General features: G+C 34.8%; 3 protein-coding genes across 3 annotated transcripts; all 3 read left to right on the top strand.

Moving 5' to 3' along the window:
* The first annotated feature begins 2,106 nt into the window (after positions 1-2,106).
* LOC140044196 (uncharacterized) lies at positions 2,107-2,892 on the top strand. The gene has a single exon (XM_072088674.1). It carries the CDS (start codon positions 2,107-2,109, stop codon positions 2,890-2,892), a length of 786 nt encoding a protein of 261 aa, XP_071944775.1.
* Positions 2,893-14,841: 11,949 nt separating this feature from the next.
* LOC140044195 (uncharacterized) lies at positions 14,842-15,510 on the top strand. Its single transcript, XM_072088673.1, has one exon. It carries the CDS (start codon positions 14,842-14,844, stop codon positions 15,508-15,510), a length of 669 nt encoding a protein of 222 aa, XP_071944774.1.
* A 1,069-nt stretch (positions 15,511-16,579) lies between these two features.
* On the top strand, positions 16,580-26,506 carry LOC140044194 (uncharacterized). The gene is made up of 3 exons (XM_072088672.1): positions 16,580-16,992; positions 24,900-25,486; positions 25,770-26,506. Exons 1-3 carry the CDS (start codon positions 16,580-16,582, stop codon positions 26,504-26,506), a joined length of 1,737 nt encoding a protein of 578 aa, XP_071944773.1.
* The last annotated feature ends 1,187 nt before the right edge of the window (positions 26,507-27,693 follow it).

Here is a 27,693-nt window from a genome sequence, read left to right as displayed (position 1 = left end):
TCTACGCCAACCAAGCTTAATCAAGTTCGCAAGTAATTAATTTGCATATGTTAACATTGTTCCTAGTTTGCATCTTGTAGTAAAATATGACAACTTGAATCAGGTTCACGTTCAGGTTCTAATTTTAGTTCATTTTAAGACAATATCATACACTAGTTTGTAAAGAAGAAGAACTGTACAGTTGTTTTGATTTAACCGTGATCTCCATTGTATTTTAAATTACAGTTGAGTTTTATCCCTTTGTTTTGTTTCAAGCTGTACCGTTTATCTATTTATTTATTGGTCTGCATTGTACAGGCCACATACAGCAAACATGGGACATCAAAGAACTGCCCTAGTAGTTCTATTAATATCTGTAATTTGTAAATAGACGTTTTGAAGTGAATGCGGAATACTCATCAAGTCAACCGATACCGTGGAGTCAACACAAAGTAATAACACGCTTCCCAAGACTTGTCAGCCTATACATAGATTCTTTACTCGTTTGTCACTCCGAAGTTTAAAATAAACCATACTAGCATATACTGATCTTGCATTTTGTTCGCTTTTGATTCTCGCACTGAGTGGTGATATAGCATATATAACCCCGGCCCACTAAGGATCCATTCGGTTCTTGTACTAAGTGTGTCAGATCGAATCAACGTGGTATTCAATGCGACGATTGCAACTATTGATTCCATCTGAATTGTACCAACTTTTTAGAGGATGAGTTTTACGCTCTCGCGAAATCAGTCCATCACTTAATGCTCATACAATCAAATTACATTTTATTGGACGGCCATATAGTTAGCAGGCATACAAAAGTAATTAAATCTAGGACATTTCGTTTAAAGATGTATTGTCCCCCATGAAAAATAATGTTTTACTTTTTTGTTGTTGAATATGCAATTTAATGTCACATGATAGTTATCCACTTTTCGATAAATTTGATCTAAAAAAAGTATTTAAGCAAAAATGATCAAATTGACTGCCAGCCAATGGATTTTTGGTTGAATTTAACCATTTACTGTATTATGTTATTTTTTAAGTGAAATTATTATTTTTTTCTACGGCCAGAAGTGAGTAACTTAATTAAAACTACAAAATAATCTATTCAAAGTCTGATTTAATTAATCTTTATTTTTCATGTTATTGGGGGACAATACATCTTTAAGTACTAGCAAGACAAAGTTTGCATTTGTTTCCTAAAATAGCATTTACACAATCATAGGCCATCTGTACAGGCCTACTGTAATTTTCAACTCACTATCACTTCTAAATACACTTTGCTAACAAATAGTATATCAACACTTAAATAAACGGAGAGTGTTTGAATGTCTGATAACTGTTATCACTTACGTTCCAAAATAGTGGTGGCGTACTTGCCACTTTGTTGTGTGACATGACAAGTTCAGTTTATATTTGCAAATTGCTTTTCTTGTTTACATGAATGTTTTTCAATTGTAGTTGCTGGTTATGATATTTTGGACTAAATGTGATTTATGGACTGGTATGTGATATCTATATCTATATGTAGGCCTACTAAAATATAAAACGATCAGTGACTTGTTGAGGTTAATGTGAATGACTGCATAGTGTAGGCCACAATCTCATTGGCCCGTATTTATGACTATCTTTTGCCGATTTTGATACTGGTTTATTCCAGGACTAAAGATTGTCGAGACTAAATCCAGAGATAGTCCAGTCATTAATACGGACCTTACGGGTCTCAGAGTAGACTTAGCAAATATTAGAATTATTATATCAAATCAAATAAACATTTATTTCTTCTAATCAAAGTAAAGTTTACCCGTTAGTTGTCTGCTTTGTATGTGCGTACGTTAAGTTATATCAAATAATATATAGTATGTAAAATATATTTCTTTTTTATTTTGTCCAATATACATATTAAATATATCATCAATTGGTCATTACAAAATATTAAAAACATATAAAATCTGGTTATTAAAAATTGTATTATATAAATATACTATTGAAAAATTGAATGAAGTGTTCCGGTGTGCTCTGAATGAATAAATTATCAAGCAACAATGGACTGTTAAATAAGTTCATTTGGATCTGACAATATAATGTGATAAAATGTTACTTCTATTATGATCCAATATAATGTCAAGTTTACCGCTTGGTGTTATCCAAGAAGAGAAAATAACACCAAAGCAAAAAAGAATACTGTTTCCTACAGCAGAAGTAACACCACGAATTTACTGCCTTTCAAAAATAAATAAAATGAATTTACCGCTTCGTCCTATTGTTGACTGCATCAACTCCATATACTATAACTTAGGAAAAAGCCTCGCCGATATTTTAGAGCCCCTAGTTGGAAACACTATACACCATGTAAAGAACTCCAAAGACTTAGTTAAAGAACTTGCGACGTTAAATGTCCCACAGAACTACACATTTGTCTCGTACGATGTTGTATCCCTATTCACCAAGACACCCACAGAATTAGCATTGAAAATCATACGAATAAAACTAAAAAATGATGATGACTTAAAAGAACGTACAAATCTCTCCGTCGATGACATTTTAGAATTGCTGTCCCTTCTGATAAATACCACCTATTTCAGCTTCAACGGATCCTTCTATAAACAAATAGAAGGTGTTGCGATGGGAAGCCCAGTGAGCCCTATTGTGGTGAACCTGTTTCTAGAATGGCTAGGAGAGGAAGCACTTAAAACAGCTAATACAGAAATTAAGTCACTGATATGGAAAAGATATGTAGATGACGTTTTAGCAGTTGTTCCAGAAGGAGCTGCTGACAACCTTAATTATCATCTAAACTCAATCGATCCCACACACAACATCACTTTCACAGAACATATGACTAATAGCACTATACCTTTCCTAGACGTTTCCATTTCACTCATTGACAACAAAATCACTACATAAGTTTACAGAAAACCTACTCATACCAACCAATATTTACACTTTCATTCATGTCACACATTACAACATAAATTGAGTGTTGTGAGCACACTTACCCGTCTTTATATATGCGTGTGTCAAATTATATACAAATAATTAAAATCATATTGTAGATATATTTCTTTTTATATATTTTTTCCAATATACAGAACAAATACATTATTTTCATTAATGCCAAATATATAGAAACAAATATAAAACCTGGTTAAACATGGCATTATTTAAAATTTCAAAATATATTATAAGAAATAATGACGTGATCCGGGAGTGCTCTCTATGAATAATAATATAGCAACAATGAACTGAACTGTGTATAACAAACGACTTACTGTATTAAAGATGTAGGTAACCTGTATGGATTATGGATGGAATAACGCTATCTTCTTTGTGAAGCAGGTGACACATTTTGTAGATTGCGTTTTACCAAAAGAACACATGCATCCTGTTTAAATTCAAGTATATACATCAATTACAATCCTACGCCCTGCCATTCTTGTGATTTTCCAAATATAGGCCTAGTAGTTTCTCGACAAAAGAAATAACACTAACTTATTGTCAAGAGATCGGTAATTTGTAATTATATACTCACAAGAACTGTACAGTTGTTTTGATTTAACCGTGATCTCCATTGTATTTTAAATTACAATTGAGTTTTATCCCTTTGTTTTTGTTTCAAGCTGTACCGTTTATCTATTTATTTATTTGTCTGTATTGTACAGGCCACATACAGCAAACATGGGACATCAAAGAACTGCCCTAGTAGTTCTATTAATATCTGTAATTTGTAAAAGGAGGAAGGCAGAATACTTGTTAAAGTCAACTGATACTGTGGAATCAACACAAATAATAACACGCTTTCCAAAACTTGCCAGCCTATACATAGATTCTTTATTCGTTCGTCATTCCTAAGTTTAAAATAAACCATACTAGCATATACTGATCTTGCATTTTGTTCGCTTTTGATTCTCGCACTGAGTGGTGATATAGCATATAACCTCGGCCCACTAAGGATCCATTCGGTTCTTGTACTAAGTGTGTCAGATCGAATCAATGCGACAATTGCAACTATTGATTCCATCTGAATTTTGCCAACTTTTTAAAGGATGAGTTTTACGCTCTCGCCAAATCAGTTGACATCTGGTACTACACCCATGTTCCTTGCCTCTGTTCAGTGACTTCTTTTTTAAAACTAATGATACAGAATCTGTTGACAGTGAATATGCCTCCGACTCTGATAACGAACGTGTGGATTAGAGCGACCATGTAAACCACCATTTGAATTGCTAGAAGCAGTAAGACAGTCAACAAGTTTAGAGACTTGGAAGTAATCCAGTCGTCCCAAAACACGACTCTGACACGTGGTTCAATGATTCTAAATCTGACACTGAAATACCTCAAATTGGTTATTTCTTATAAAGGCAAGACCGTTTACTCGGTCCAAAAGTAGTGCTGGTTAAGTCGTCTTTCTTATTAATCAGAAGACATGATCTTGAACCCAACGACGATATATTGATAATGAACTAAGACCAACTTCTTACCAAAAAAAAAGCATTTGTTCTGATGGTAATAAAGACGACTTCACTATAAACTTACTTCTACTCTTAATGCTTTTAGACCCATGTACAACCGAATTCATTAAATCGGCGAGTTTATCATCCCCGTGCTAGATGTTTTCTTGAGGGGACTTTCTCTTAGACTTTACAAGATATATTTTTAACTCAGGTTAATGATTTACCATCACGTAATGGTCATGGTAACGACAAGGTCAAGTATTTTTTCTTTTACCTGATAGTGTAATCCTGTATAGGCCTAAAGATGGTAATGATATACCATCACGCAATGGTCATGTAAACATACTTGAACTCTTCGTTATGAGTATTATATCGAATATCTTGTATTTCTGAATCTACCCAGTTTTATCACACTGACCATAAGCTCTTGCATATCAGCCAAATTGACAGGCCTAATAGCATTAACGTCAATTGTACCATTTTAATATAACATTAGAAATACATTTGCCTCATGGTGTAAACTTGTACCATGCCACTGAACACTGATATTGTGGAATGTTTTTGCCTCTGTTAAAAACAATATTCTTAAATATGGAATAACCTACCAACTGAAATTAAATATTCCACAACAATTGCTTCATTAAAAGCTAGATATCGACGGTCTCATTTTTTCCCAAAAACATTTTGCCTCTGTTATAAACAACATTCTTAAAATACTCATTTCAGTAAAATCACCATCAAAGATACAACTGCTCCAGATTGGATAGATGGAGGTGAGGCATGGGCAAAACAAAGCTTATCTATTAATACATAAGAGAGTCGATGGTATTAAATGCCGAGAGGAAATTTAAAAAATGAAGATCTGCATAGGACTTAGCTTTGTCAGATGAGCCAAAAGGATTTAAAAAATAACAAATAAAAAATCGTCCTCATTAACGCAATATACAAACTGATATGGATCCATGCAGCGTCTTTCGCTGATAATTATAAAGCAGTCAATTCATGTGAACCTAAAATTATCAATTTGGAAAAATTAAATATTCCTGGAGGTTTTATAAAATTATGTCTAAACTATAGAGGGCACTATAATATTTTGAAAAAATGTCAAACCATTATAGAGGGCACTATTATAAGACTAAAGGTATTGGCATTTATAATAGTAAACATGATCTCAGGCTAGCCAAATGTGGAAATTATGGTTGCAACTCATTTTTTACAAAATTATCTTCTTGCTGATCGATATTAGTATGTTTGAATGATCTCTTTTTCTATCTATAGTGTAGTATAAATTATAAATATCTGGGTATAACGTGATCTAGTATAGCACTTCGGAGGTAAACATTATTAATTTATTATTATAGCATAAAAGATCCTGCATCCTGTTGTTAGATTGCCTGGACTTCGGAGAGAAACATTATTAATTTAACGTGACTTTGTATGCAACAGTACATATAAACACTATACACTTTTCCTCAGCAATAACATTTTAATCTATGTTGATAAAGATCATGGAAAAACTAAATTATAATCTCAGAGCTAGCTTGCAAATGTTAGTGTGGAGTAGTGTATGTTACCTTTTCAGTTATCGATATTTTTCAGTTATTATTATATATACTATAGTTTAAGTTATTATGATTATTTTCACTTTTTACTCTAATATTTAATGGTTTTTTATTTCAGTGATGTGTGACTACAACATAGATCGAGTCGGTTGGTTTAAAATTAGTTGTTCCTGTATTCACGCCATTTATTTTGTATCCATTTGTTGTATTGTTTGTATTCTTTTTATGTTATTTTTAGGCCAACTATGTAAAGGTGTAGTTTATGCCAACTATGTAAAGGTGTAGTTTATGCCAACTATGTAAAGGTGTAGTTTATCAAATCAAATCAAATCAAATCAAAATCAAATCTTTATTCGTTCCATATATACTAAATTGTACATGGAAAAATTGTTTTCCTCGACAGAAAAATATGGTAAAACATTCATAATTACATCATACATAGAACAAATTTACAATTTAAAAACATTAATTAAAACATTCATCAACAGTAAAACTTTAAAATATATATTGCATGTGCGCTTTTATGATCTAACAATCTTTGAGTTAAAAATATGAGTTGAATTTGGTACAAAAGACAGTCGGTTTCTTGACGTATCAGCTCTAGGAGCCCGTAACCGGCCTGACTTGTTCTTAAAAAATCTCATATGTAATGGATGTTTCTTATCTTCTAAAATTTTACTTAATTTACTTAGGACCTGTTTTTCATAAAGATATTTTAAATCATTAACCGTACAACCAATTATATTTGATGCTATTTTAGTAATTCTAATGAGACCTTTCTTGTGTGTTTCATTTAAATTACCGAACCAAGCAATAAAAGAGATAACTAGTACTGATTGAATAACTGTTTCATAGAATAATTTTAAAGTACCACAGCTAACATTAAATTTATTTAGCTTTCTTAGGAAATATAACCTTTGGTGACCTTTCTTAATTATCTCGGCCGTATTTTTTTCAAAACTAAGTTGATCATCAATATGTGTACCAAGATTTTTGGTTTCATGAACACGTTCAATTGTCTGATCATTAACTATCAGATAACTTTTTTAATTTTTCTTTTTCCTAAAATCCCATATAATTTCTTTAGTTTTATTAAAATTAATCTTAAGTAATTGTCATTGCACCATGACATTAATTTAACATATTCAGCCTTATACACATGATCGTCAGCATTTTTCAATAGACCAATCAGTACCATGTCATCTGCGTATTTTATTATATGACACATGCTACATGAAGATCGACATTCACTAGTATATATTGTAAATAAACTTGGTGACAGACAACACCCCTGGGGTGCACCAGTGTTAATCCTTCTAATCTCTGAGATAGATTTACCAACTTTAACATACTGTAGCCGATTTGTAAGAAAATCACCAACCCATAGAGCAAGGTAAGGATTAACCTTCCATTCAGACATTTTGTTCATTAAAATATGAGGCTGCATCAAATTAAATGCAGAAGAAAAGTCTATGAATAGCCCTCGAGCATAGGTCCCCTTCTTATCTAAATGTGAAACCACCAGGTCTAACAAGGTTATAATAGCATCATCGACCCCTCTATTACATTGATATGCAAATTGGTTATTATCCATAAAATCACTACATTCAGACATTAGTTGACTTCTAACAATTTTCTCAAGGATCTTCATTAGAATAGATGTTAATGCCACTGGTCTGAAGTCGTTAATGATTTTAGGGTTACACATTTTCGGAACAGGTATAATTTCAGAGACCTTCCATAGATCAGGTACCACCCCCGTGTTCAGTGAACACTGGAAAAGCTGGCTTATTATTGGTGAAAGCTGAGAGGCACATGATCTAATCAAACGCCCTGATACACCGTCCGGACCCTTTGCTTTACTAACATTTACCCTTTCCATTATTTCTTAACATCATCTACATCAATTTTTATTGAACTTTTATCATTCATTTCATTTTTAAACCCTTCAGCAGATGCAGTCATTTTACATTTAAAATTTATTTCATCAAATCTAGAATAAAAAATATTAAATCATTTGGTTTAAAACTGTGTTCCATTTCATTATTTTTCTTCCCCATACCTGTAATATGAATTTGTTCTCAATTTTTTCTCCATATTCTTTTTTACATGCTTTGATTTTCTTATTTACACATTTTTGAATCTTTTTCTTTTCCATATCGTTGCATTTGTTTTTGGATGCAATATATTTCTTAAGTAATTCCTTTCTTACATCTTTTGTGAGCCAAGGCTTATTATTATTAAATATTCTAATTTTCTTTTTGGATAAGATCAGATTTTGACAGAATTTTATGTATTCAACAATTGCTACTGTAGCCTCATTTAAAGTTTCCGAAGAGTCTATGAACATATTCCAATCAGTGGCTTCATAACACCCTTTTAACTCATTAACCTTATCCTCAGACCACACTAATCTTTCTATAACAATAGGTTTCTGCTTTTTAAGTTTCTGTTTATATTTCGGAATAATATTAATACAATTATGATCAGAATTTTCTATACCTGGTAATTTATAAGCCTTATAGGCTTCACTAATATTCCCAAAACACTTATTTAATACATTTTCTTTTCTAGTAGCACATTTAACATACTGTCTATACTCAGGTAGGAACTTCTTGATCTTGCAGGCCTTGTTAAAATCGCCCATCACAAAGTTTGGTGCATCTGGTGCAATCTTCTCCATCCTGCGAATAACCTCAGAGTCTGTGCCGCGATCATGTCGTTAGCATTTGGGTGGATATACGCACAAGTAATATATATTCTGTTAAATTCTCTCGGAAGATAATACGGTCTCAACGAAAGTGTCAACAATTCAATGTCAACAGAACAATATTGTTCCTTTACCGAAACATTTCTGCACCATTTATTATTCACGTAGATACATACACCCCCGCCTTTAGCTTTACCGGTGACATCCCTGCTCCTATCCATACGAAATAAGGAAAACCCATCAATACTTAACAATTCATCCGGATCAGTATTGCAAAACCATGTTTCTGATATGCATATCACACACACATTTCGGTATTCATTTCGATATTTACAACACGTTTGTAATTCATCCATTTTGTTTCTTAACGATCTAGCATTACCAAAAATTATCGTGGGCAATGCCGGTTTAAATCTACTATAGTTATTGTAATTCCTTCTTCTTACCCGTGCCTTAATACCTCCTCTGCATCCTCTCTTCCTTTTACGTATATAGTGAATAGGAATCGCTTTAAGATCAATTGGCTTTAGAGTTACATCTGGTTGTAGGCGAATTAATTCCTCTCGAGTGAATACCGTCGTGTTCGGCCGCCAACGAGTTCGGCCGCATGTATTTAGTATGGAACGCCAGGCTTGCTTGCATTGTTTATATTAAATGCATTGTTTAGATTGGCGATCTCCGTGGCTTATTCCATTAAAAAAAATAGGGGTGCATTGCTTTACCGATTGTTCTCTACATTTGTATTATTGTATATAATACTACGATTTCTTTTCAGATACAGTTAGATTCATCACAGATAGAGAAAAATGAAAATTATTTTATTATATACAATCTTAACACATTTATTATCAATTCCTGTATTTTTATTTAGACATGTTATAAGTTTGAGAATTTAGGAACGAATTAACTTAACTACCATATTTTATAAATAAACATATAATATAACATTTATATTTATAATTGTTTTTTTTATATATAACCACTAGCATGCATTAAAATTGACTTTATTACTAGTATACTAGTAATAACTTGTTATATTACAAAACTACTTAACTAATAAGTAATATAGTTTGCAAATAGTTTAAAATGTAACAATGAAACAATATCTTTTTTAATGTTTATTACTAACATACGATTTTCACTAATATCTTACTTCTTTACATACATTAAAATTGACTTTATTTCTAGCAATAACATGTTATATTACAAAAGTTCTTAACTAACGTATTTTGCAAATAGTTTAAAATTATATTTAATGTTTATTACTAACATAAGATTTTTTACTAATTTTTTAACTAATTTAACTAACATACATACATTAGCACTATTCAACGCGAGCATTGCGAGTGATAAGTTTACTCGCGGCAAGCATTTGAGAACGTACACTACGTTGGCCCTCGCAGTACTCGTCCCACAATGTTTCAACTCCATTCTTCTCAAACACTGTTGCTTTGCACGTCACATTCTTGTTTCTGAGAGAACATCTCCATGTTGTATTTGCCCGTCTTTTATCAATCTTCTCTGTATATTGGTACCCATGACTGTCTACAAACGAGTCCTGAAACAACAGAAGGTTAAGTTGGTTTTCACAAGAAAATGCGATAATAAAAAAATTTTTACAAAGAATAGATTATAAATATTTTAAGAACTTACATTCCCACGTTTTGTTGTTCCTGATAATCGCCGATAAGTAACGATGTCATCATCAACAGCAGGCATCACTGGTATTGGTTGTGGTTCAGGGTAAAGATTCAGTACCTCTTCTTCTATGAACGATTGGTTCCAAAAAGTCGCCAAGGTCGGCTGCAAAAATCTCCAGTTGCGGCACCGGTTGGACGTTGTTTTCTGGAGCACATTTTCTACATGTCCAATCAATAAAACCCTCTTCGACGGCTAACCTGTACGCTGCTCTTTTCACTCCTGAGTCAAACCGACGATGTTGCCATCTCTGTGACACTCTTCGCAAAACAGTCCTTCTTGCTGTTCCGTTACGGGTTCGCGACATTCAATACAATCGTTCATGGTTCGTAGATAATCAGTAAAAGTGCAGTTAACAATTCAGACGACAATTCAGAAATAAGTAATATTCCCTAAAATGATGTTCTCTTATAAAGATGCGCGCACTCCGGTTATTGTTTTAAAAGAATCCTTAAATGTACCGAATGTACTGTCATTAGATTAATTTAAGAATATGCACTTCTATAAGTTATAATGAAGAAGAGTGTGTGTTAAGTGTACTTTACAAATAAATATTAACTTTTAATTATGTTTTTCTTCATTTATCGTTGTTGTTACTGTATATCAATGTCGGTGAAGTTTGCCACATAGAATTTGTACATTTGAAAATCAGAATCAGTAATGTATACCACAACTTAATAACATTTATTTTTACAAATACTGTACAGAGTAAAATAAATATAAAACCAATAATGAACATATTATATTAACATAACGTAAGAAAAGAAATGTAAGTGAAAACGGACGCAACAACAATAATAAGCAAGGTTTATTTATTTAAATTGTTCTTGCAGTTAACAAACTGAATTACAACAATCGTGACAATTTATAAAAATAGTAAATATTGGATAAATAACATAATAAAATGTAACATTAATATTAACATCTCCATTAATCACACACAACAAGCAATCTAGCTTCCCTCTAATTTTTAAAAACATAAAATAATTCACCATTATTTTTATATTTAACTTTGCTGTTAATAACACTTCAACAAATTGAAGACACGAAACGTAACACATTTCATTGTTATGTTAATAAAAAAACAACCATGCTACACCACCTTCATTGTCTAAAATGGAATTCAAGACACTCCCTCATTGTTTTAAAACAATAGCAGTAGTAGCCTTTTCAGAGTTTTCGCAATCCAATGTTGGTAGGTTTTACTATGGAACTGTATAATCCTGAAATAATTCAAGCCTTACTAAATATTAATTTTTCCAAAAATCGCTATAAAAAAGGAATTTCGAAATACTGTAATGTTATTGTGTTCCTCCTATTTTCTTACGAAGGCATAGGCTTATTTAAGTATTGTTGATAATATACAATAATTATTAGACATACAATAGGCCTATATAACCAGAGTTTTAAAATACTTAATGTATTATTAACTGATTTAATGGTCATTTCTGTTTTTATTAGAACAAATTAGGCCTGCAAGAGTAAATGTGTAGAAACTTCACACACATATTTGCGTGTGTGCGCTCAACGCGTAAAGTTATGCAAATTGCTGTTGTAAATATAGCGAACGCGCAACGAGCGATCTCTCTCTCTCTCTGCGTCAAGTTTTCAACGAGAAGACATCGACATTTTTATGAGCAAACCATTGCGAGTTTCAATACAAGTTTTACGATAATAATTAGTTGTCCTAATTATTAGCACTATTACATTTTGATATTTAGCGTTTTAACTTTAAATATTTTACTACGTGTTACTGTATGTTATCGTGTTTCAATTATTGTACCGTTGTATATATGGTCTTTATTCTTTATATCAAACCAACAGTGTAAAACACCAATAACAGGTTGAAAATAAAAGCTAAACTATAAAATATGAGCCAATATAAATATATACAAATGAAAAAGAAAATTTAAATAATTTCATTAATAATACATTTAAATTGAGAAAAATTACAGTTAAAAATATCTAAAGAATTATTTTTTAAAATACAAGAATTGTACAATGACGAGAGTCTACAGAAAATACCATTTTTACAAACATTGACACGAGAAAATTTAACATGAAGAACGGGTTTACTACGAAGATTACGAACAGGAACATTAAAATAAAACAACGAAACAAGATCACATTCAAACTTAGAAGTAAGACATTTATACAGGAAGTGCAAGTCCTGTCTTGCTCTCCTAGATGTCGGAGAAACAATAGGAGGCAGGTTGGCTGCTGGGCCGACAAAGCGCAAGAACTTGTTATGGGTCCGATCAATTCTGGAGGCTTGAGAAGCAGAGAGTGAATTGTAGATAATTGAACAGAAATTAAAAGATGGTTGGACGAGGGAAAGATAAAGCGCACGTTTGGTGTATGGAGAAAAATGTTTGCAATTGCGCCACATCAGCCCAAGCAGCCTATTGGCCTTTCTGACAACATGATCAACGTGTGAAATAAATGTCAGTTTACGGTCGATGAAAATGCCGAGGTCCCGGTAAGAGTTTACACTTTCAAGGACTTCTTCTTGAACTGAGTAAGCGAAAATAATAGGTTTTTTCTTAAGAGAGCAAGACAGGACTTTGCATTTCTCGGACTTCAGGGACATTTTCCAGTCGGAAACCCACGTACCGAGTCTTTCCAGATCTGCCTGAAGTGCAACGGAGTCCTCAGTAGTGGTAATAATTTTGTAAATCTTGAGGTCGTCAGCGAACATAAGACAGTTGGAATTTTGAAAGAGATTTGGTATTTCATTAACAAATATATTGAACAGCAGGGAGCAAGAATGGAACCTTGAGGCACGCCTGAGATGACTGGGAGAGAATTGGAAGTGGCACCATCAATTACAACTCTCTGCATCCTACCGCCAAGATAACTTTTAAACCATGAAAATAAAGTACCATTGATGCCAAACTGATGAAGTTTTAATAATAATAGGTTGTGGGACAATTTATCAAAAGCTTTACTAAAGTCGGTGTAGATTATGTCACATTGCTTTTTAGTTTCGATGGCTTCATACACGGTAGACAGAAGAGTAGCAAGGTTTGTTTCACAAGATCTACCGGGCATGAAGCCATGTTGATCTTGGGAAATAATGGACGAAACATGACATAAAAGTTGAGTGTTGATAACCCTTTCAAGAACTTTGAAACAATATTATTGTCCTGAACTAGCCTAGCCTTACACTGCGCACGTACGTACGCGCTTCGTGTGGATATGTGGTTTCTACACTCCGTATAGTTTATTTACTTCGAGCCTAGGATACTTCCAGCTTTGGACATCGTTTGACTGCTACAATACTCTATTACCGTATTCTAAATAGGGTAAGTAAAGACCGAATTACTTATTCCCTAAAGTGGTGACCCCGACGTGATTCGTATGGACTAGTGGAGTATTCATCTGTAGCCTGTACTTCTTGTATGTAACATTTGTGGGCTATTATTAGCGATACTCGGCCTATCTAAGCCTATCCTGTATACGAGGCAGCAAACAGCATTGATCGGACTATAGTACTACGTACAACTATTTTTGAAAACATTTCTGTTACAAAACACAGTTTGCTTTTAATTATAAGGTAGGCCTAAAACAATTATTAATTTTTTGAGGCGAAAATGGAAGATCCTCCTCCAGCCGAAGCAGCAGTTGCTGTGGATCAAGCGGGAGGTAATGCTGGGGAACCAGTCGCCACGCAACGCGCATTACCTTTAGCGGCATTTACCCTCAAGCTACCACCATTTTGGGCTAACGATCCCGCGATATGGTTTGCCCAAGTGGAAGCGCAGTTCGCAACTCGCAATATTACCACGGAAGCTACAAAATTTGCCTATATCGTGGCGTCGTTACAGCCTTCGATCGTGTCCCGGAGGTACGTGATCTGCTCTTAGCTCCTCCTGCTGAGGGTCCATACAGCAACTTAAAGGAAGAGTTAATTAAGCGGACCTCCGATTCGGAGAAGAAACGGTTGCACCAACTGCTCACTACGGAGGAATTGGGTGACAGAAAACCAACACAACTTACTATTGCGCAAAATGTATCAGTTGTTAGGAAGCCGCACATTAGAGGATTCGATCTTGAAACAGTTGTTCATTCAGCGATTGCCCAATAACGTGCAACTGATTTTAGCCGCAACAGGCGGAAACGTTACCGTCGCTCAGATAGCGGAATTAGCCGACAGAATTTTAGAGGTGTCTCCCAGCCAACCCAGAATAGCCGCAATCTCTAACCCGACAAGTGCTAACGCCGACCGAAACGAAATTCAAACGCTACGAGCGGAAATTAACAAGTTGACCGCAATGGTATCATCCTTGGCAAACGATCAACATCGGGATAAGAGCAGGAGCAGAAGCCGAAATCGGAACCGTTCTTCCAGAACACAAACCAATGAAAATGACTCAGAGCAGTGCTGGTATCACACCCGGTTTGGCAAGGCAGCACGTAGGTGCAGGTCGCCATGCAGTTTCCCAACTTCGGAAAACTCCAAAGCCGGCGAATAACTGCGAAGAATTCGTCCGGCACCATTTCTGATAGTCGCTTATTTCACATTTATGATAGAGATACTGGACTAAAGTTTTTAGTAGATACAGGAGCCGAGATTAGCGTCCTTTCTGCAACAAAACAAGACCGTCAACAGCGAAAAAGTGATTTTGTTTTGCAAGCAGTTAACAACTCTCAAATCAACACCTATGGTGAAGGATCTTTAACACTTGATTTTGGTTTTAGACGGACATGCAGATGGGTGTTTACTATAGCCGATATTCCCTCAGCAATTGTCGGCGCAGACTTTCTGCAACATTTTGGTTTGTTAGTCGATGTTAAACACCGCAAGTTAATTGATTCTACTACTAATTTAAGTGTGCAAGGTACTGCATCTAAGCTCTGCTCGCTTAGCCCTGTTTTGCCTCGACCTGTGATTGATTCACGTTATGAATCAATACTTGGCAAATATTTTCCCAAAATGACACGTCCGAGTTTCAAAGAGGCCAAACTTAAGCATGATGTCACTCATCGTATAACTACCAAAGGTCCATCGATCGCTGCCCGACCTCAGAGATTGGCTCCACAGAAACTCAAAATCGCACGAGCTGAGTTTGACCATATGCTTCAGCTGGGCATTATTTAACCGTCAAAAAGTTGCTGGTCTTCGCCGCTTCACATGGTTGCGAAGCAAACAGAAGGTGATTGTTGGAGACCATGTGGAGACTACAGAGCCCTCAATAATGCTACAGTTCCGGATAGATATCCAATCCCTCATATTCACGATTTCACAGCTATACGCTTCAGGGAAAGAAAGTTTTCTCTAAGATTGACCTGGTACGAGCCTATCACCAGATACCTGTTGCACCAGAAGATGTGCCGAAAACCGCAATAACGACACCATTTGGGATGTTCGAATTTTTAAGAATGCCGTTTGGACTTAGAAACGCAGCACAGACATTCCAGCGGTTCATCGATAAAGTTTTACGTGGTTTGGATTTTGTATACGCATACATCGACGATCTTCTCATAGCCAGCAATGATGAACAAGAACACGAAATTCACCTCAAGTTGTTGTTCGACCGTCTTGAAGAATTTGGTATTGTAGGTAATCCTGTCAAATGTGAATGGGGAGTTTCGTCTTTGACATTTCTGGGACATCATATCGATGACATGGGTATCCGACCACTACGTTCCAAGATAGAAGCTATCGAAACATTTCCTGTACCCGACACAGTCCGTAAACTGCGTGAATTCTTAGGATTAATCAACTTCTACAGGCGTTTTATTCCTCAATGTTCAGATATAGTTCATCCGTTGACTGATTACATTACCACCGACGGCGATTACGGCTTTTGAGGCTGTTAAGGTAGCACTTGCAGAGGCAACTTATCTGGAACATCCCGATTCATCCGCCACATTATGTTTAATGGTTGATGCATCTAACTTTGCGGTTGGTGGTGTGCTACAACAGATGGTAAAAGACGTCTGGCATCCTATCGCATTCTTCTCACTCAGAATGAATCCAGCTGAAACAAGGTACAGCACATTCGGACGAGAACTGTTAGCCGCTTACCTTGCTATCCGACATTTTCGTCATTTGCTTGAAGCAAGGGAATTTTTCATGCTCACAGACCACAAACCGCTCACATTTACCGATTCCCGATATTTCGGCAGCAACCGTCGCTAAAGCTTTCGTTTGTAAATGGGTGTCCATGTTTGGGGCACCATCGACCATTACTACCGATCGTGGCAGCCAGTTTGAATCATCGCTGTTTAATGCGCTAGTGAACTTACTGGGTACGAAACGCATACACACTACATCATACCACCCAATAGCAAATGGATTAGTAGAAAGGTTCCATCGCCAACTCAAAGGTTCGCTTAAGGCCCTCGACGACCCTCAGCTATGGTCAGATGCTTTACCGCTAGTACTTCTTTGTCTTCGCACGGTGGTCAAGGAAGACTTGGGGCTATCGTCAGCAGAATTAGTTTTCGGCACCACGTTACGTTTGCCAGGGCAGTTTGTTACGCCTTCTTCCACTAATGCTGACTTGGACCCTAGTAACTATATTCATCGACTGCAGCGCATTATGCAAAACATACGACGTGACACAATTCTCGTAAGGTACACGTACATACAGATTTAGCTACACGTTTTCATTCGCTGTGATAAAGTCCGCAAGCCTCTACAGTGCCCTTACAATGGCCCGTTTAAAGTTGTTAGCAGGAGCGACAAATTTTTCGTTGTACAACTTGCAGGAAAACAGGACACAGTAAGTCTCGATAGACTGAAACCGGCTTACTTAGATGCGGATCAAACTAATTCTACGGACCTAGTCAGGCAGCAACATCATACGACAGAGACGCACATTGCAATCGCACCGTCGCCACCCCGCCAAACTCGCTCTGGACGACACGTACATTGGCCACAAAAATTCAATGAGCATGACTGTACCTGAATACTTTTTACTAACTTTATGAACTTATTTTTTCTATCGCTCTCACCTAGCGGCAAAGAGCTAGGGGGGAGCTATGTAGGAACTTCACACACATATTTGCGTGTGTGCGCTCAACGCGTAAAGTTATGCAAATTGCTGTTGTAAATATAGCGAACGCGCAACGAGCGATCTCTCTCTCTCTGCGTCAAGTTTTCAACGAGAAGACATCGACATTTCTATGAGCAAACCATTGCGAGTTTTAATACAAGTTTTACGATAATAATTAGTTGTCCTAATTATTAGCACTATTACATTTTGATATTTAGCGTTTTAACTTTACATATTTTACTACGTGTTACTGTATGTTATCGTGTTTCAATTATTGTACCGTTGTATATATTATTGTCCTTAACTAGCCTAGCCTTACACTGCGCACGTACGTACGCGCTTCGTGTGGACATGTGGTTTCTACACTCCGTATAGTTTATTTACTTCGAGCCTAGGATACTTCCAGCTTTGGACATCGTTTGACTGCTACAATACTCCATTACCGTATTCTAAATAGGGTAAGTAAAGACCGAATTACTTATTCCCTAAAAATGTACAAGACACAAGTACAAGTTTATTGCCCGTTTAAGAATATTATTATAATAATAAACGTATATCTAAATCATTTAAAATAGATTCAAATATATCCACACCACAGCATTGTAAATAATACTTTTATCACAGAAAGTAATTTATTCTTTACTCCATGCATGGATTAAAGAATCTATTCTTTAATCCATGCTCCATGGTAGTACACACACGTGTGCGACCTCTGCCGACGACTCACAAGAATGAGTAATCCGCGATTTTCCTTGTCCATGTGGTAGGGCGCCGCCATGAGTGAGGATGTATCTGGAATGTATACAACTTTTTGTGACGGTTTCACTAATCAAAGGCTGGACCACCTATTGCTGTGTTAGGCCTTTTTTGTGAACTAATTTAGCATGTTAGTAAATAATTGTCTGTAAAAGTGAATGTACACTAGTTTGTTAATAAATATGTATTATAAAATAGTTTACAATTGCAAAATATATTATCATAATTCTATGTAATGTGACATGTATAATATCTATTAAATCAAGTCTTATTTAGTATGTATACATCCGCTCTTATGAGGGCGGGCATCACTCTCTCTCTGGAGCTCTCATGCAAAAATCGCGGAATACTCATTCTTGTGATATACATTCTTTGGTCTAAGTCTAAAGAGATTACCTGGATTTTTTTAAGAAGACGTCCCTGGGAAATTACTGAAATTACGTGATGTTAATAAATTTAAAAAGTAGGCCTAATAATACGAATTTATCTAATTTCAACAACAAAAAAATCATTCTAAAACAGGATCATGGTTGAGATCATTGCAAGTCAGGATATACTATTGTGTAATAAATATTGCAGATCTAGGCCTATGGTAGGGATGTGACCCTATTCATCAATCGATCTTAAAGCAATCGACAGCCTTTTAGGCCTGGAAGAACAAACCATGTCTTAATCATTATAATCTATTAACTAAAAGACGCAAGAAAGATGTAATTTGGAATGACTGTGATCAAATAATTCATACATCATCAATAATCATCTATTTATCATCAAATAATCAGAGATATCTTTTATAACCATAAGCTAAAGTTGTCTTCCCAGATCGTTCCGTATTAAGTGGTGATAACGTTTTTTAATGTCATATCCTAATCCTGATTTTTTAATCAAATTAATATCGCAATATATATTTTGTTCATTATTTAAGGTGTCAACATAATCATCGAAATGTAATTTTGGCCACGTTAATTACAGATGCCATTTTAATGTCACATTAATAGTTATCCACTTTGACAAAAATTGAATTTACCTGAAAAAACTGTAATTTGTAAAAAAAGAATCAAATTGCTACAAGTAAATGGGTTTTTGAGAGAATTTAACCATTTTATTTTGTCATTTGTCGTTTTTTTACGGAAGTGATTAACTTATTAAAACTAATAACCTACCGTATTTATTCGAATAAACGCCCCGCTTTGAATGACGCGTCGCGTCCTCTTCATAATACATCATTTGAAATAAACGCCCAACCTTCCACCTCCTCAAATAATAAATGCCCCGGGGAATTTTCCCTCAAATAACGCTCCGCCAAATGCATACACACAATATTGTACCAGGGCGTTTATGTCGTGTTTCGGTTTCAACTACATACAATTCCCACACATCTTTTTTTTTATTAGGCCTACTGTTTGTTCAATAAATAGATCTATCAATATATCATTTTCAAACACAGATCTCTTGAAACAATCTCCTCAGTATTCGTATCACATTTTAAATTATTATGAATAACAATATCGAGTAATTATTTTCAACACCTTTAATACTGAATCATTTTTACTTCAAATTTAACAACATCTTAATAGTTGTAACGACATCACCTTACAATTAGATAGTTTCGGTGTCATATTACCAGTTACATTGCACCACTTGTTTAAGTAACTGTAACCTCCACAGCACACAGTGAGTGCATCATTGAATAACACCAGGAAAAGGGTGGGTGCTATTAAAGTAGGCTACCGTGAGGTACTCCACAGTTAATTGGTATGTATCAGAGACCACTCTCGCAAATCGAGTATTCATGATGTGCTATTGACGACCAAATCCTAAGCTCAATTAACCTATTGATACATACAGAGTGACCTACACGATGAACACAAATATTTGCATCAAAGCTATCTCTCTTAAAACCCTTCAGGATTTGTCAATGACGCTGATAAGATGGAAAGTTGTCGAGCTCTGCTTGAAGCTATTGCCTCTTATCCGTCACTGTTATTCTAGAGAATCCATTGAAAAATGAAATTTTCAAACAAAAATGGAGAGAGCGAGATAGGTCTAAGCACATTTACAGTCTTGGCATTTTTAACCTTTCATATTGTAAACTGAGTGGACTTCTTCCAATCCTCCAAAAAAAATATCTTTCTAGTACACTGTTCAACATATTCGTGATAATTGGAGTTAGTATGTGCAAAATCCATTATTAAGCTCACTGGTTAATTGTCGGGATGACCAGCTTTAAATGCTTTTAAATCAAGCTATATTAAGCCTTTTCCGTACTTTCCAGGCATATATAATAATAACAATATATTTATTTTAAAACGGAGGCTCGTTCACAACAAAATGTGTTCTTCCACGAGATGAAAGAAATACAATTACAATATAAAAATGATGAACAAATTATACAAAAAAAAAGTATATGAATATAACTGGAGTGGTTCTCTTGATGGCAATTATGCTGGTAACCTAAATTATGTTTTGTACAAAATTCCGAAGTCTGGCCCATTGATCAGTTTTTAAAATTTATCTTAAATTAAATTTAGCAACTTAATTAATTAACTAATTTTCTTATGTTGTGCGTCAGTTTTATCTGTAACCCGCTTACTGCTAGTAATCACTGGGAAATGCTCATTGTAAGTATCATGCATAATTGAATTATATAAATTAGTTTTGGCATTAACATTACCATCCGAGAGAAAAGGATCATCTCCATTGTATACATTGGCCGAAAGATCTAACTGACGAACTCTCGTAGAACTGTGTCTTCATTGTGATTTATGATCTTAGTGTTTATCTCATTCGTCGAGCAGATAAGAATAAAGTTGTGATGGTTCGACCGATTGGTGCTAAAGAGTTTGCACATTCTTGGTAATGTAACTTTAATCAAAAGGCATTCAAAAGAAGGGCAGTTGTTGTGGTCGGTAAGTGTCTCACATAATAGTTCCGTTGGCAATATAGACCACCTCCTTTTTGTCTTTCTATTTTTTGTATTAAATTGGTAATTATCAAATTCTGCAAACTCACTGGTCTCATCATTAAGCGTTTAACTCCTATCTAAACTTTATATTTATTTAGAGTAGCTTCATTCAGTTTATTATTTATAACATTCATGAGGAATAATCTAACTATTTAATGTTGTTGGTTACGATGATTATGACGTATTATCATATTATTGTATTTATGGTCAACTGAGCAATTTTGTATTACACACCAGTTATCGTGACCTTTTTTTACTCATGATGTTTGCCTACTATTTTTACTCTATAGTTCACTATGTCGGTCGGTCGGTCTGTCGGTCTGGTATCACTATGCGTTTTAGCACGCGACTTATGGCTGTTGGCCTTGTTCATGTTCACTTCACCATGATGAGTTGTTATTTTTTGGCGTGCTTACAGTTCCTCAAAGTATTTGGATCTCTTTCTTTTTAAGTCTAGAAAAAATTTAAAGACACGAATTAGTACACATTGCTGCACTAATGAGGTGACACACAGAATTCCGAAAGAATCCGTTACATTTTAATATACAGTTTCGAATGATGGTGACGAATAATGATTTGATAATAATGACGATAGTGACAATGATAATGAACACGAACGGTAATGATGATGAACGATGACGTGATATTTAAACGGCAACCAAAGAGACGCGGATGCAATAATTGAGGTGTTCTCTTCTTACAACGACACAGATTTAAAATGAATTAAGTTCAAAATATACAAATTATTATCACGGTAATTAAAAATATTTCATGGAAATATCATCCCGCTTTTATTCATTTATAATTATTTTATCATACAAATATAAACAATTTAGTACTGTAAATTAGATACTTTATATTCAAAATAGTGATATAAAAATATTTAAAATGTGTTTTATAATTTTCCTTTCGTAATAAAACGTCCATAGATATTTAACTACACAAAATACATCTGCTTTGGAGTACAAAATAACCGACAGATAGTTAACACTACATTTTATAAACTGATTCCTATATAATAATGGTATCATAACATATTAACAACTGATTCCTATATAATATGGTATCTAACATATTAACAACTGATTCCTATATAATAATGGTATCATAACATATTAACAACTGATTCCTATATAATATGGTATCATAACATATTAACAACTGATTCCTATATAATAATGGTATCATAACATATTAACAACTGATTCCTATATAATATGGTATCATAACATATTAACAACTGATTCCTATATAATAATGGTATCATAACATATTAACAACTGATTCCTATATAATATGGTATCATAACATATTAACAACTGATTCCTATATAATAATGGTATCATAACATATTAACAACTGATTCCTATATAATATGGTATCATAACATAATAATTAGCTGTGCACAATCATAGAATAAATGGCTTTCATTTTCAATCTAGTTTGCATGTTTTACTTTAATAATTTTTGTTTCAGAGTCAGTTTATTTGTTCCCATCTCTCTTTTTAGAATATAGGCCTATATAACATCATATCAGAGATGTAAACACATAGGACACATTTCAGCTGAGAGACTGGGTATAATGAGAGGGTAACCAATCTCTTAAATGTTCTCATCGATTTGTGCGGTTCTCCAGATGTATCACAATTGACTCCTGACATATTTCAGCTGAGAGACTGGGCATAATGAGAGGGTAACCAATCTCTAAAATGTTCTCATCGATTTGTGTGATTCACTAGATGTATCACACTTGATTTCTGACAATTTAAATGGAAAGAATTACCAAAAAATAGCAAACTCGTACACAGTGTGTTCACCTTAAAAAGAAATAAGAAAAGACGATAATAATTACAAACATGATATGTACTACATGCCTAAAAACATAATAACAATTACAAACATGATTATATTAAAAACATAAAATACTAAAACAAAAAATGTTGACAGACTATATAACAGGCTTATAACATGACATATATATATATTGATCTTACCAATAGGTTGATAATAATTGATCTTTTATAATTTTGAAAGTATTAACAGATGAGAATGTTGTATAGAAGCATCAATACCATCCATTAGATTGGACTATGCCTTTGAATAGTACTGTATTTGAATGTATTAACAGATAAGAATGTTGTATAGAAGCATCAATACTATCCATTAGATTGGACTATGCCTTTGAATAGTACTGTATTTGAATGTATTAACAGATAAGAATGTTGTATAGAAGCATCAATACCATGCATTAGATTGGACTATGCCTTTGAATAGTACTGTATTTGAATGTATTAACAGATAAGAATGTTGTATAGAAGCATCAATACCATCCATTAGATTGGACTATGCCTTTGAATAGTACTGTATTTGAATGTATTAACAGATAAGAATGTTGTATAGAAGCATCAATACCATGCATTAGATTGGACTATGCCTTTGAATAGTACTGTATTTGAATGTATTAACAGATAAGAATGTTGTATAGAAGCATCAATACCATCCATTAGATTGGACTATGCCTTTGAATAGTACTGTATTTGAATGTATTAACAGATAAGAATGTTGTATAGAAGCATCAATACCATCCATTATATTGGACTATGCCTTTGAATAGTACTGTATTTGAATGTATTAACAGATAAGAATGTTGTATAGTAGCATCAATACCATCCATTAGATTGGACTATGCCTTTGAATAGTACTGTATTTGAAAGTATTAACAGATAAGAATGTTGTATAGAAGCATCAATACAATCCATTAGATTGAACTATGCCTTTGAATAGTACTGTATTTGAATGTATTAACAGATAAGAATGTTGTATAGAAGCATCAATACCATGCATTAGATTGGACTATGCCTTTGAATAGTACTGTATTTGAATGTATTTACAGATAAGAATATTGTATAGAAGCATCAATACCATGCATTAGATTGGACTATGCCTTTGAATAGTACTGTATTTGAATGTATTAACAGATAAGAATATTGTATAGAAGCATCAATACCATGCATTAGATTGGACCATGCATTTGAATGGCATTTCTTGCCATATATCGGTTACGAAATTGAATTGAACAGTAAATATCGGAATAACTGGTATCATAGTTAAGAAAAGTAGTTAGCTTTAACAAAATAATTTGAAAAATGTATACATAGAAATACATTTGGTTAATTTGGTTAACACCATACACATCTAGAGACTAACATATAAAGGTTTCTTTATTCAGAAAAACAAAGTAAAACAAACATCTAGAAACTAAACTTAATTATATGGCAGTAAAAAAATTAAATTATAAAAAAATGTTTACAAAGTGGCATTAAAATTGCAGAATATTCTTATTTTAACTAACATTTATTCTTAGTTATGATTATGATTAAATGATCTACACTTTATAATGTATACATTATTCTGTTTCCAAGTGAATGTTAATAAGTTTGAAACTGGAAATACACATATTTTGTATTATACTAATAATAAAGGACAACAAGGATACAAAACAAATTGTATTTACAAACATACTGTTGTACAGTTTGATTCGTTGCAATTGTATATCTAAAAATCCTTCAACTTCCAATCCATCAATGTGGTTGTGTACTGCCGCCATAATTGTTGATAATATGATTTATCCAATTCAAGTTGCAACATACCAATATTTTAACGAATTCATATGAACGTTGTAAATTGTAACTTATGGTATTGCAGGTGGTCATATTTAATGTTTAAATTGTGCACACAACTGTATATTTGTTTTCATTATACTAGTATATACGCTGGAGGAGACAAACATGAAAAAGGTGTGGGGTTGCTTTTGGATGGTGATATGGCTAAATGTATGCTGGGCTATTGGGCTGTGAGTGAAAGAGTTATGTTGGTCAAACTGCAGGGACAACCCTTCAATATCTCTATCATAGTGGTTTATGCACCTACAGCTGACAGCACAGATGAAGAGATAGATAACTTTTATGCGACCTTAGACCAGGCCAAATCCCAATGCAAATCAGATGAGATAAATTTCATCATGGGTGATCTGAATGCAAAGGTTGGCCATGAACAAGATGGAAACACAGTTGGAGAGCATGGGATGGGTGAAAGAAATGCGCGTGGCGACAGATGGGTGAACTGGTGTAAAGCTAAGGATATGACCATAACAAATACATGGTTTAAAGAGCATCCCAGACGAATATACACAAGGAATAGCCCTGGTGATGTGACGAGGAATCAGATTGACTACATTGCAGTAAACAGTAGGTGGAAAAGGGCAGTGACTCATGCAAAAACATATCCAGGGGCAGATTGTGGAAGTGACCACATTCCAGTGGTTTGCACACTTCAATCAAAGTTAAAAAAAGGTGAAGAAAGCCAAAAATGTACAGAAATTAGACTTTGAGCAGCTAAACAGTCCGGAGATCCGTTTGGAATATTCCATTCAAGTGAGGAATAAGTTTGACATCCTTGTAGATGAAGGTGAAGAGATTACGTGGGATGCAATGAGAGACATCCTTGTTGAGACAGCCAAAGAATCCTTACCTAAGAAAGAGAGAAGAAGGAAGAACAAATGGGTGTCGGAAGAGATACTATCAATGATGAGGGATAGACAGAAGATTAGTACTAGATCAAGTAAATAATATAAAGATCTAGATAGAGAAATTAAGCAAAAGTGCAGGGAGGCAAAAGAAAAGTGGCTTAAAACACAGTGTGAGGAGATTGAGAGTGGACTAGAGAACAACAACCACAAGATTTATCAGAGACTTAATGAGTTCACTGGAAGGAAGTCTGGCTGCTCAAACTCTGGATGCATTAAGGCAAAAGATGGAACAATGCTTGTTGAAAAGACTGATATTTTGAAAAGATGGACAGAGTATATCGGGGAGCTGTTTTTTGATGTTAGACAAGCAATGCCAAGCTTTCCTGACTCAGAAGAAGGACCAAAGATCTTGAAAGCAGAAGTACGAACAGCAATCAAGAGGTTGAGGAAGAATAAGGCGGCAGGACCGGATGGTGTAGCCATCGAGATGATTGAGGCATTAGAAGAGTATGGAGTGGAAAAGTTAACTGAAGTGATCAATAAGATATACGAGGATGGAAGCTTCCCTGAGGACCTGAGTAAGTCCATTTTTATTGCCCTTCCGAAGAAACCAGGTGCTGTAGAATGTGAAAAACATCGTACAATCAGCCTCATGAGTCATGTCACCAAGATCATTCTGAGGATACTACTTATGAGAGCAAGAAGCAGATTAAAACCAGAGATTGGGAGTGAGCAGTATGGTTTTGTAAAGGATTCAGGCACCAGGAATGCCATCTTTGTGATAAGAATGATAACTGAAAGGGCAGTGGAGATGCAGAGAAAGATGTATACATGTGTTTCATAGACTACACCAAGGCATTTGACAAAGTAAGGCATGAGCAGCTATTTCAAGAACTTAGCAAGCTTGACCTACATGGAAAGGATCTTAGATTGTTGCAAAATTTGTACTGGAAACAGACTGCATGCATGAGGGTAGATGGGGAGTGCAGTGACTACACAAGTATTGGAAGAGGAGTGAGACAGGGCTGTGTAATGTCACCAGACTTGTTTAACTACTATAGCGAGTTGATCTTGAGGGAGCTAGATAATGAGAAGGGTTTGAGAATTTGTGGTAGAAATTTTACAAACATCAGATATGCAGATGACACAGTTCTACTGGCAGAGTCAGCTGAAGATCTCCAAAGGTTGCTGGATGTGGTTGTAGTAGAGAGCGAAAAGATGGGTCTGTCTATAAATTGTAGTAAGACAGAGTGTTTAGTAGTGTCAAAAAAGGAGAGTCCAACGTGTAACCTTCAAGCAGGAGACCAGTTAATTCAGCAGGTGTCCTCTTTTAACTATCTTGGGAGCAAAATAACAGATGATGCCAGGTGTGTAACGGAGATAAAGAGAAGGATAGTCCTTGCGAAATCCGCATTTGGAGAAATGGAGAATATCTTGAAGAACTGTGCGATGAGTATGGAAACCAGGTTGCGTGTATTAAACTGCTACATCTATCCTGTGCTGATGTATGGAAGTGAAGCCTGGTCAATCACAACTGACCTCAGAAAAAGATTGGAAAGATGTGAGATGTGGTTTCTAAGGAGAATGATGAGAATTCCATGGACAGATAGAGTTAGTAATGAAGATGTATTGATAAGAGCTGGAGTATGCAGGAAACTACTGAAGGATATTAGGATTAGACAGATGAGATTCATGGGACATGTGTTGAGGAAGGGAGGTCTGGAGAACTTGGCATTAACGGGGAAAATAGAAGGAAGAAGGAGCAGGGGAGGAAAAGAGTCACTTGGTTGGCCAGCATAGCTGAATGGATTCGGAATAGAGGGGAGAATACCAAAGAAGTGGAGTTGCTGAATATGGCAATAGACAGAGAATTGTGGCACAACATGATCGCCAAAGTCTCATGATATGGCACTTCGAGAGAGAGAGTATATAATGAGTTGGAAAGTTAGAATACAACCAAGAAGACCAATAAATGCCTCGGTAAATTACATTTAATTGATTTACAATCTATTGTGAGACTGTTGAGTTATT

This window comes from Antedon mediterranea, chromosome 3, assembly GCF_964355755.1.
Source record: "Antedon mediterranea chromosome 3, ecAntMedi1.1, whole genome shotgun sequence".
NCBI lineage: Eukaryota > Metazoa > Echinodermata > Crinoidea > Comatulida > Antedonidae > Antedon > Antedon mediterranea.
The sequence above is the reverse complement of the archived record's forward strand: the minus strand, read 5'-3'. Positions and strand labels throughout refer to the sequence as shown.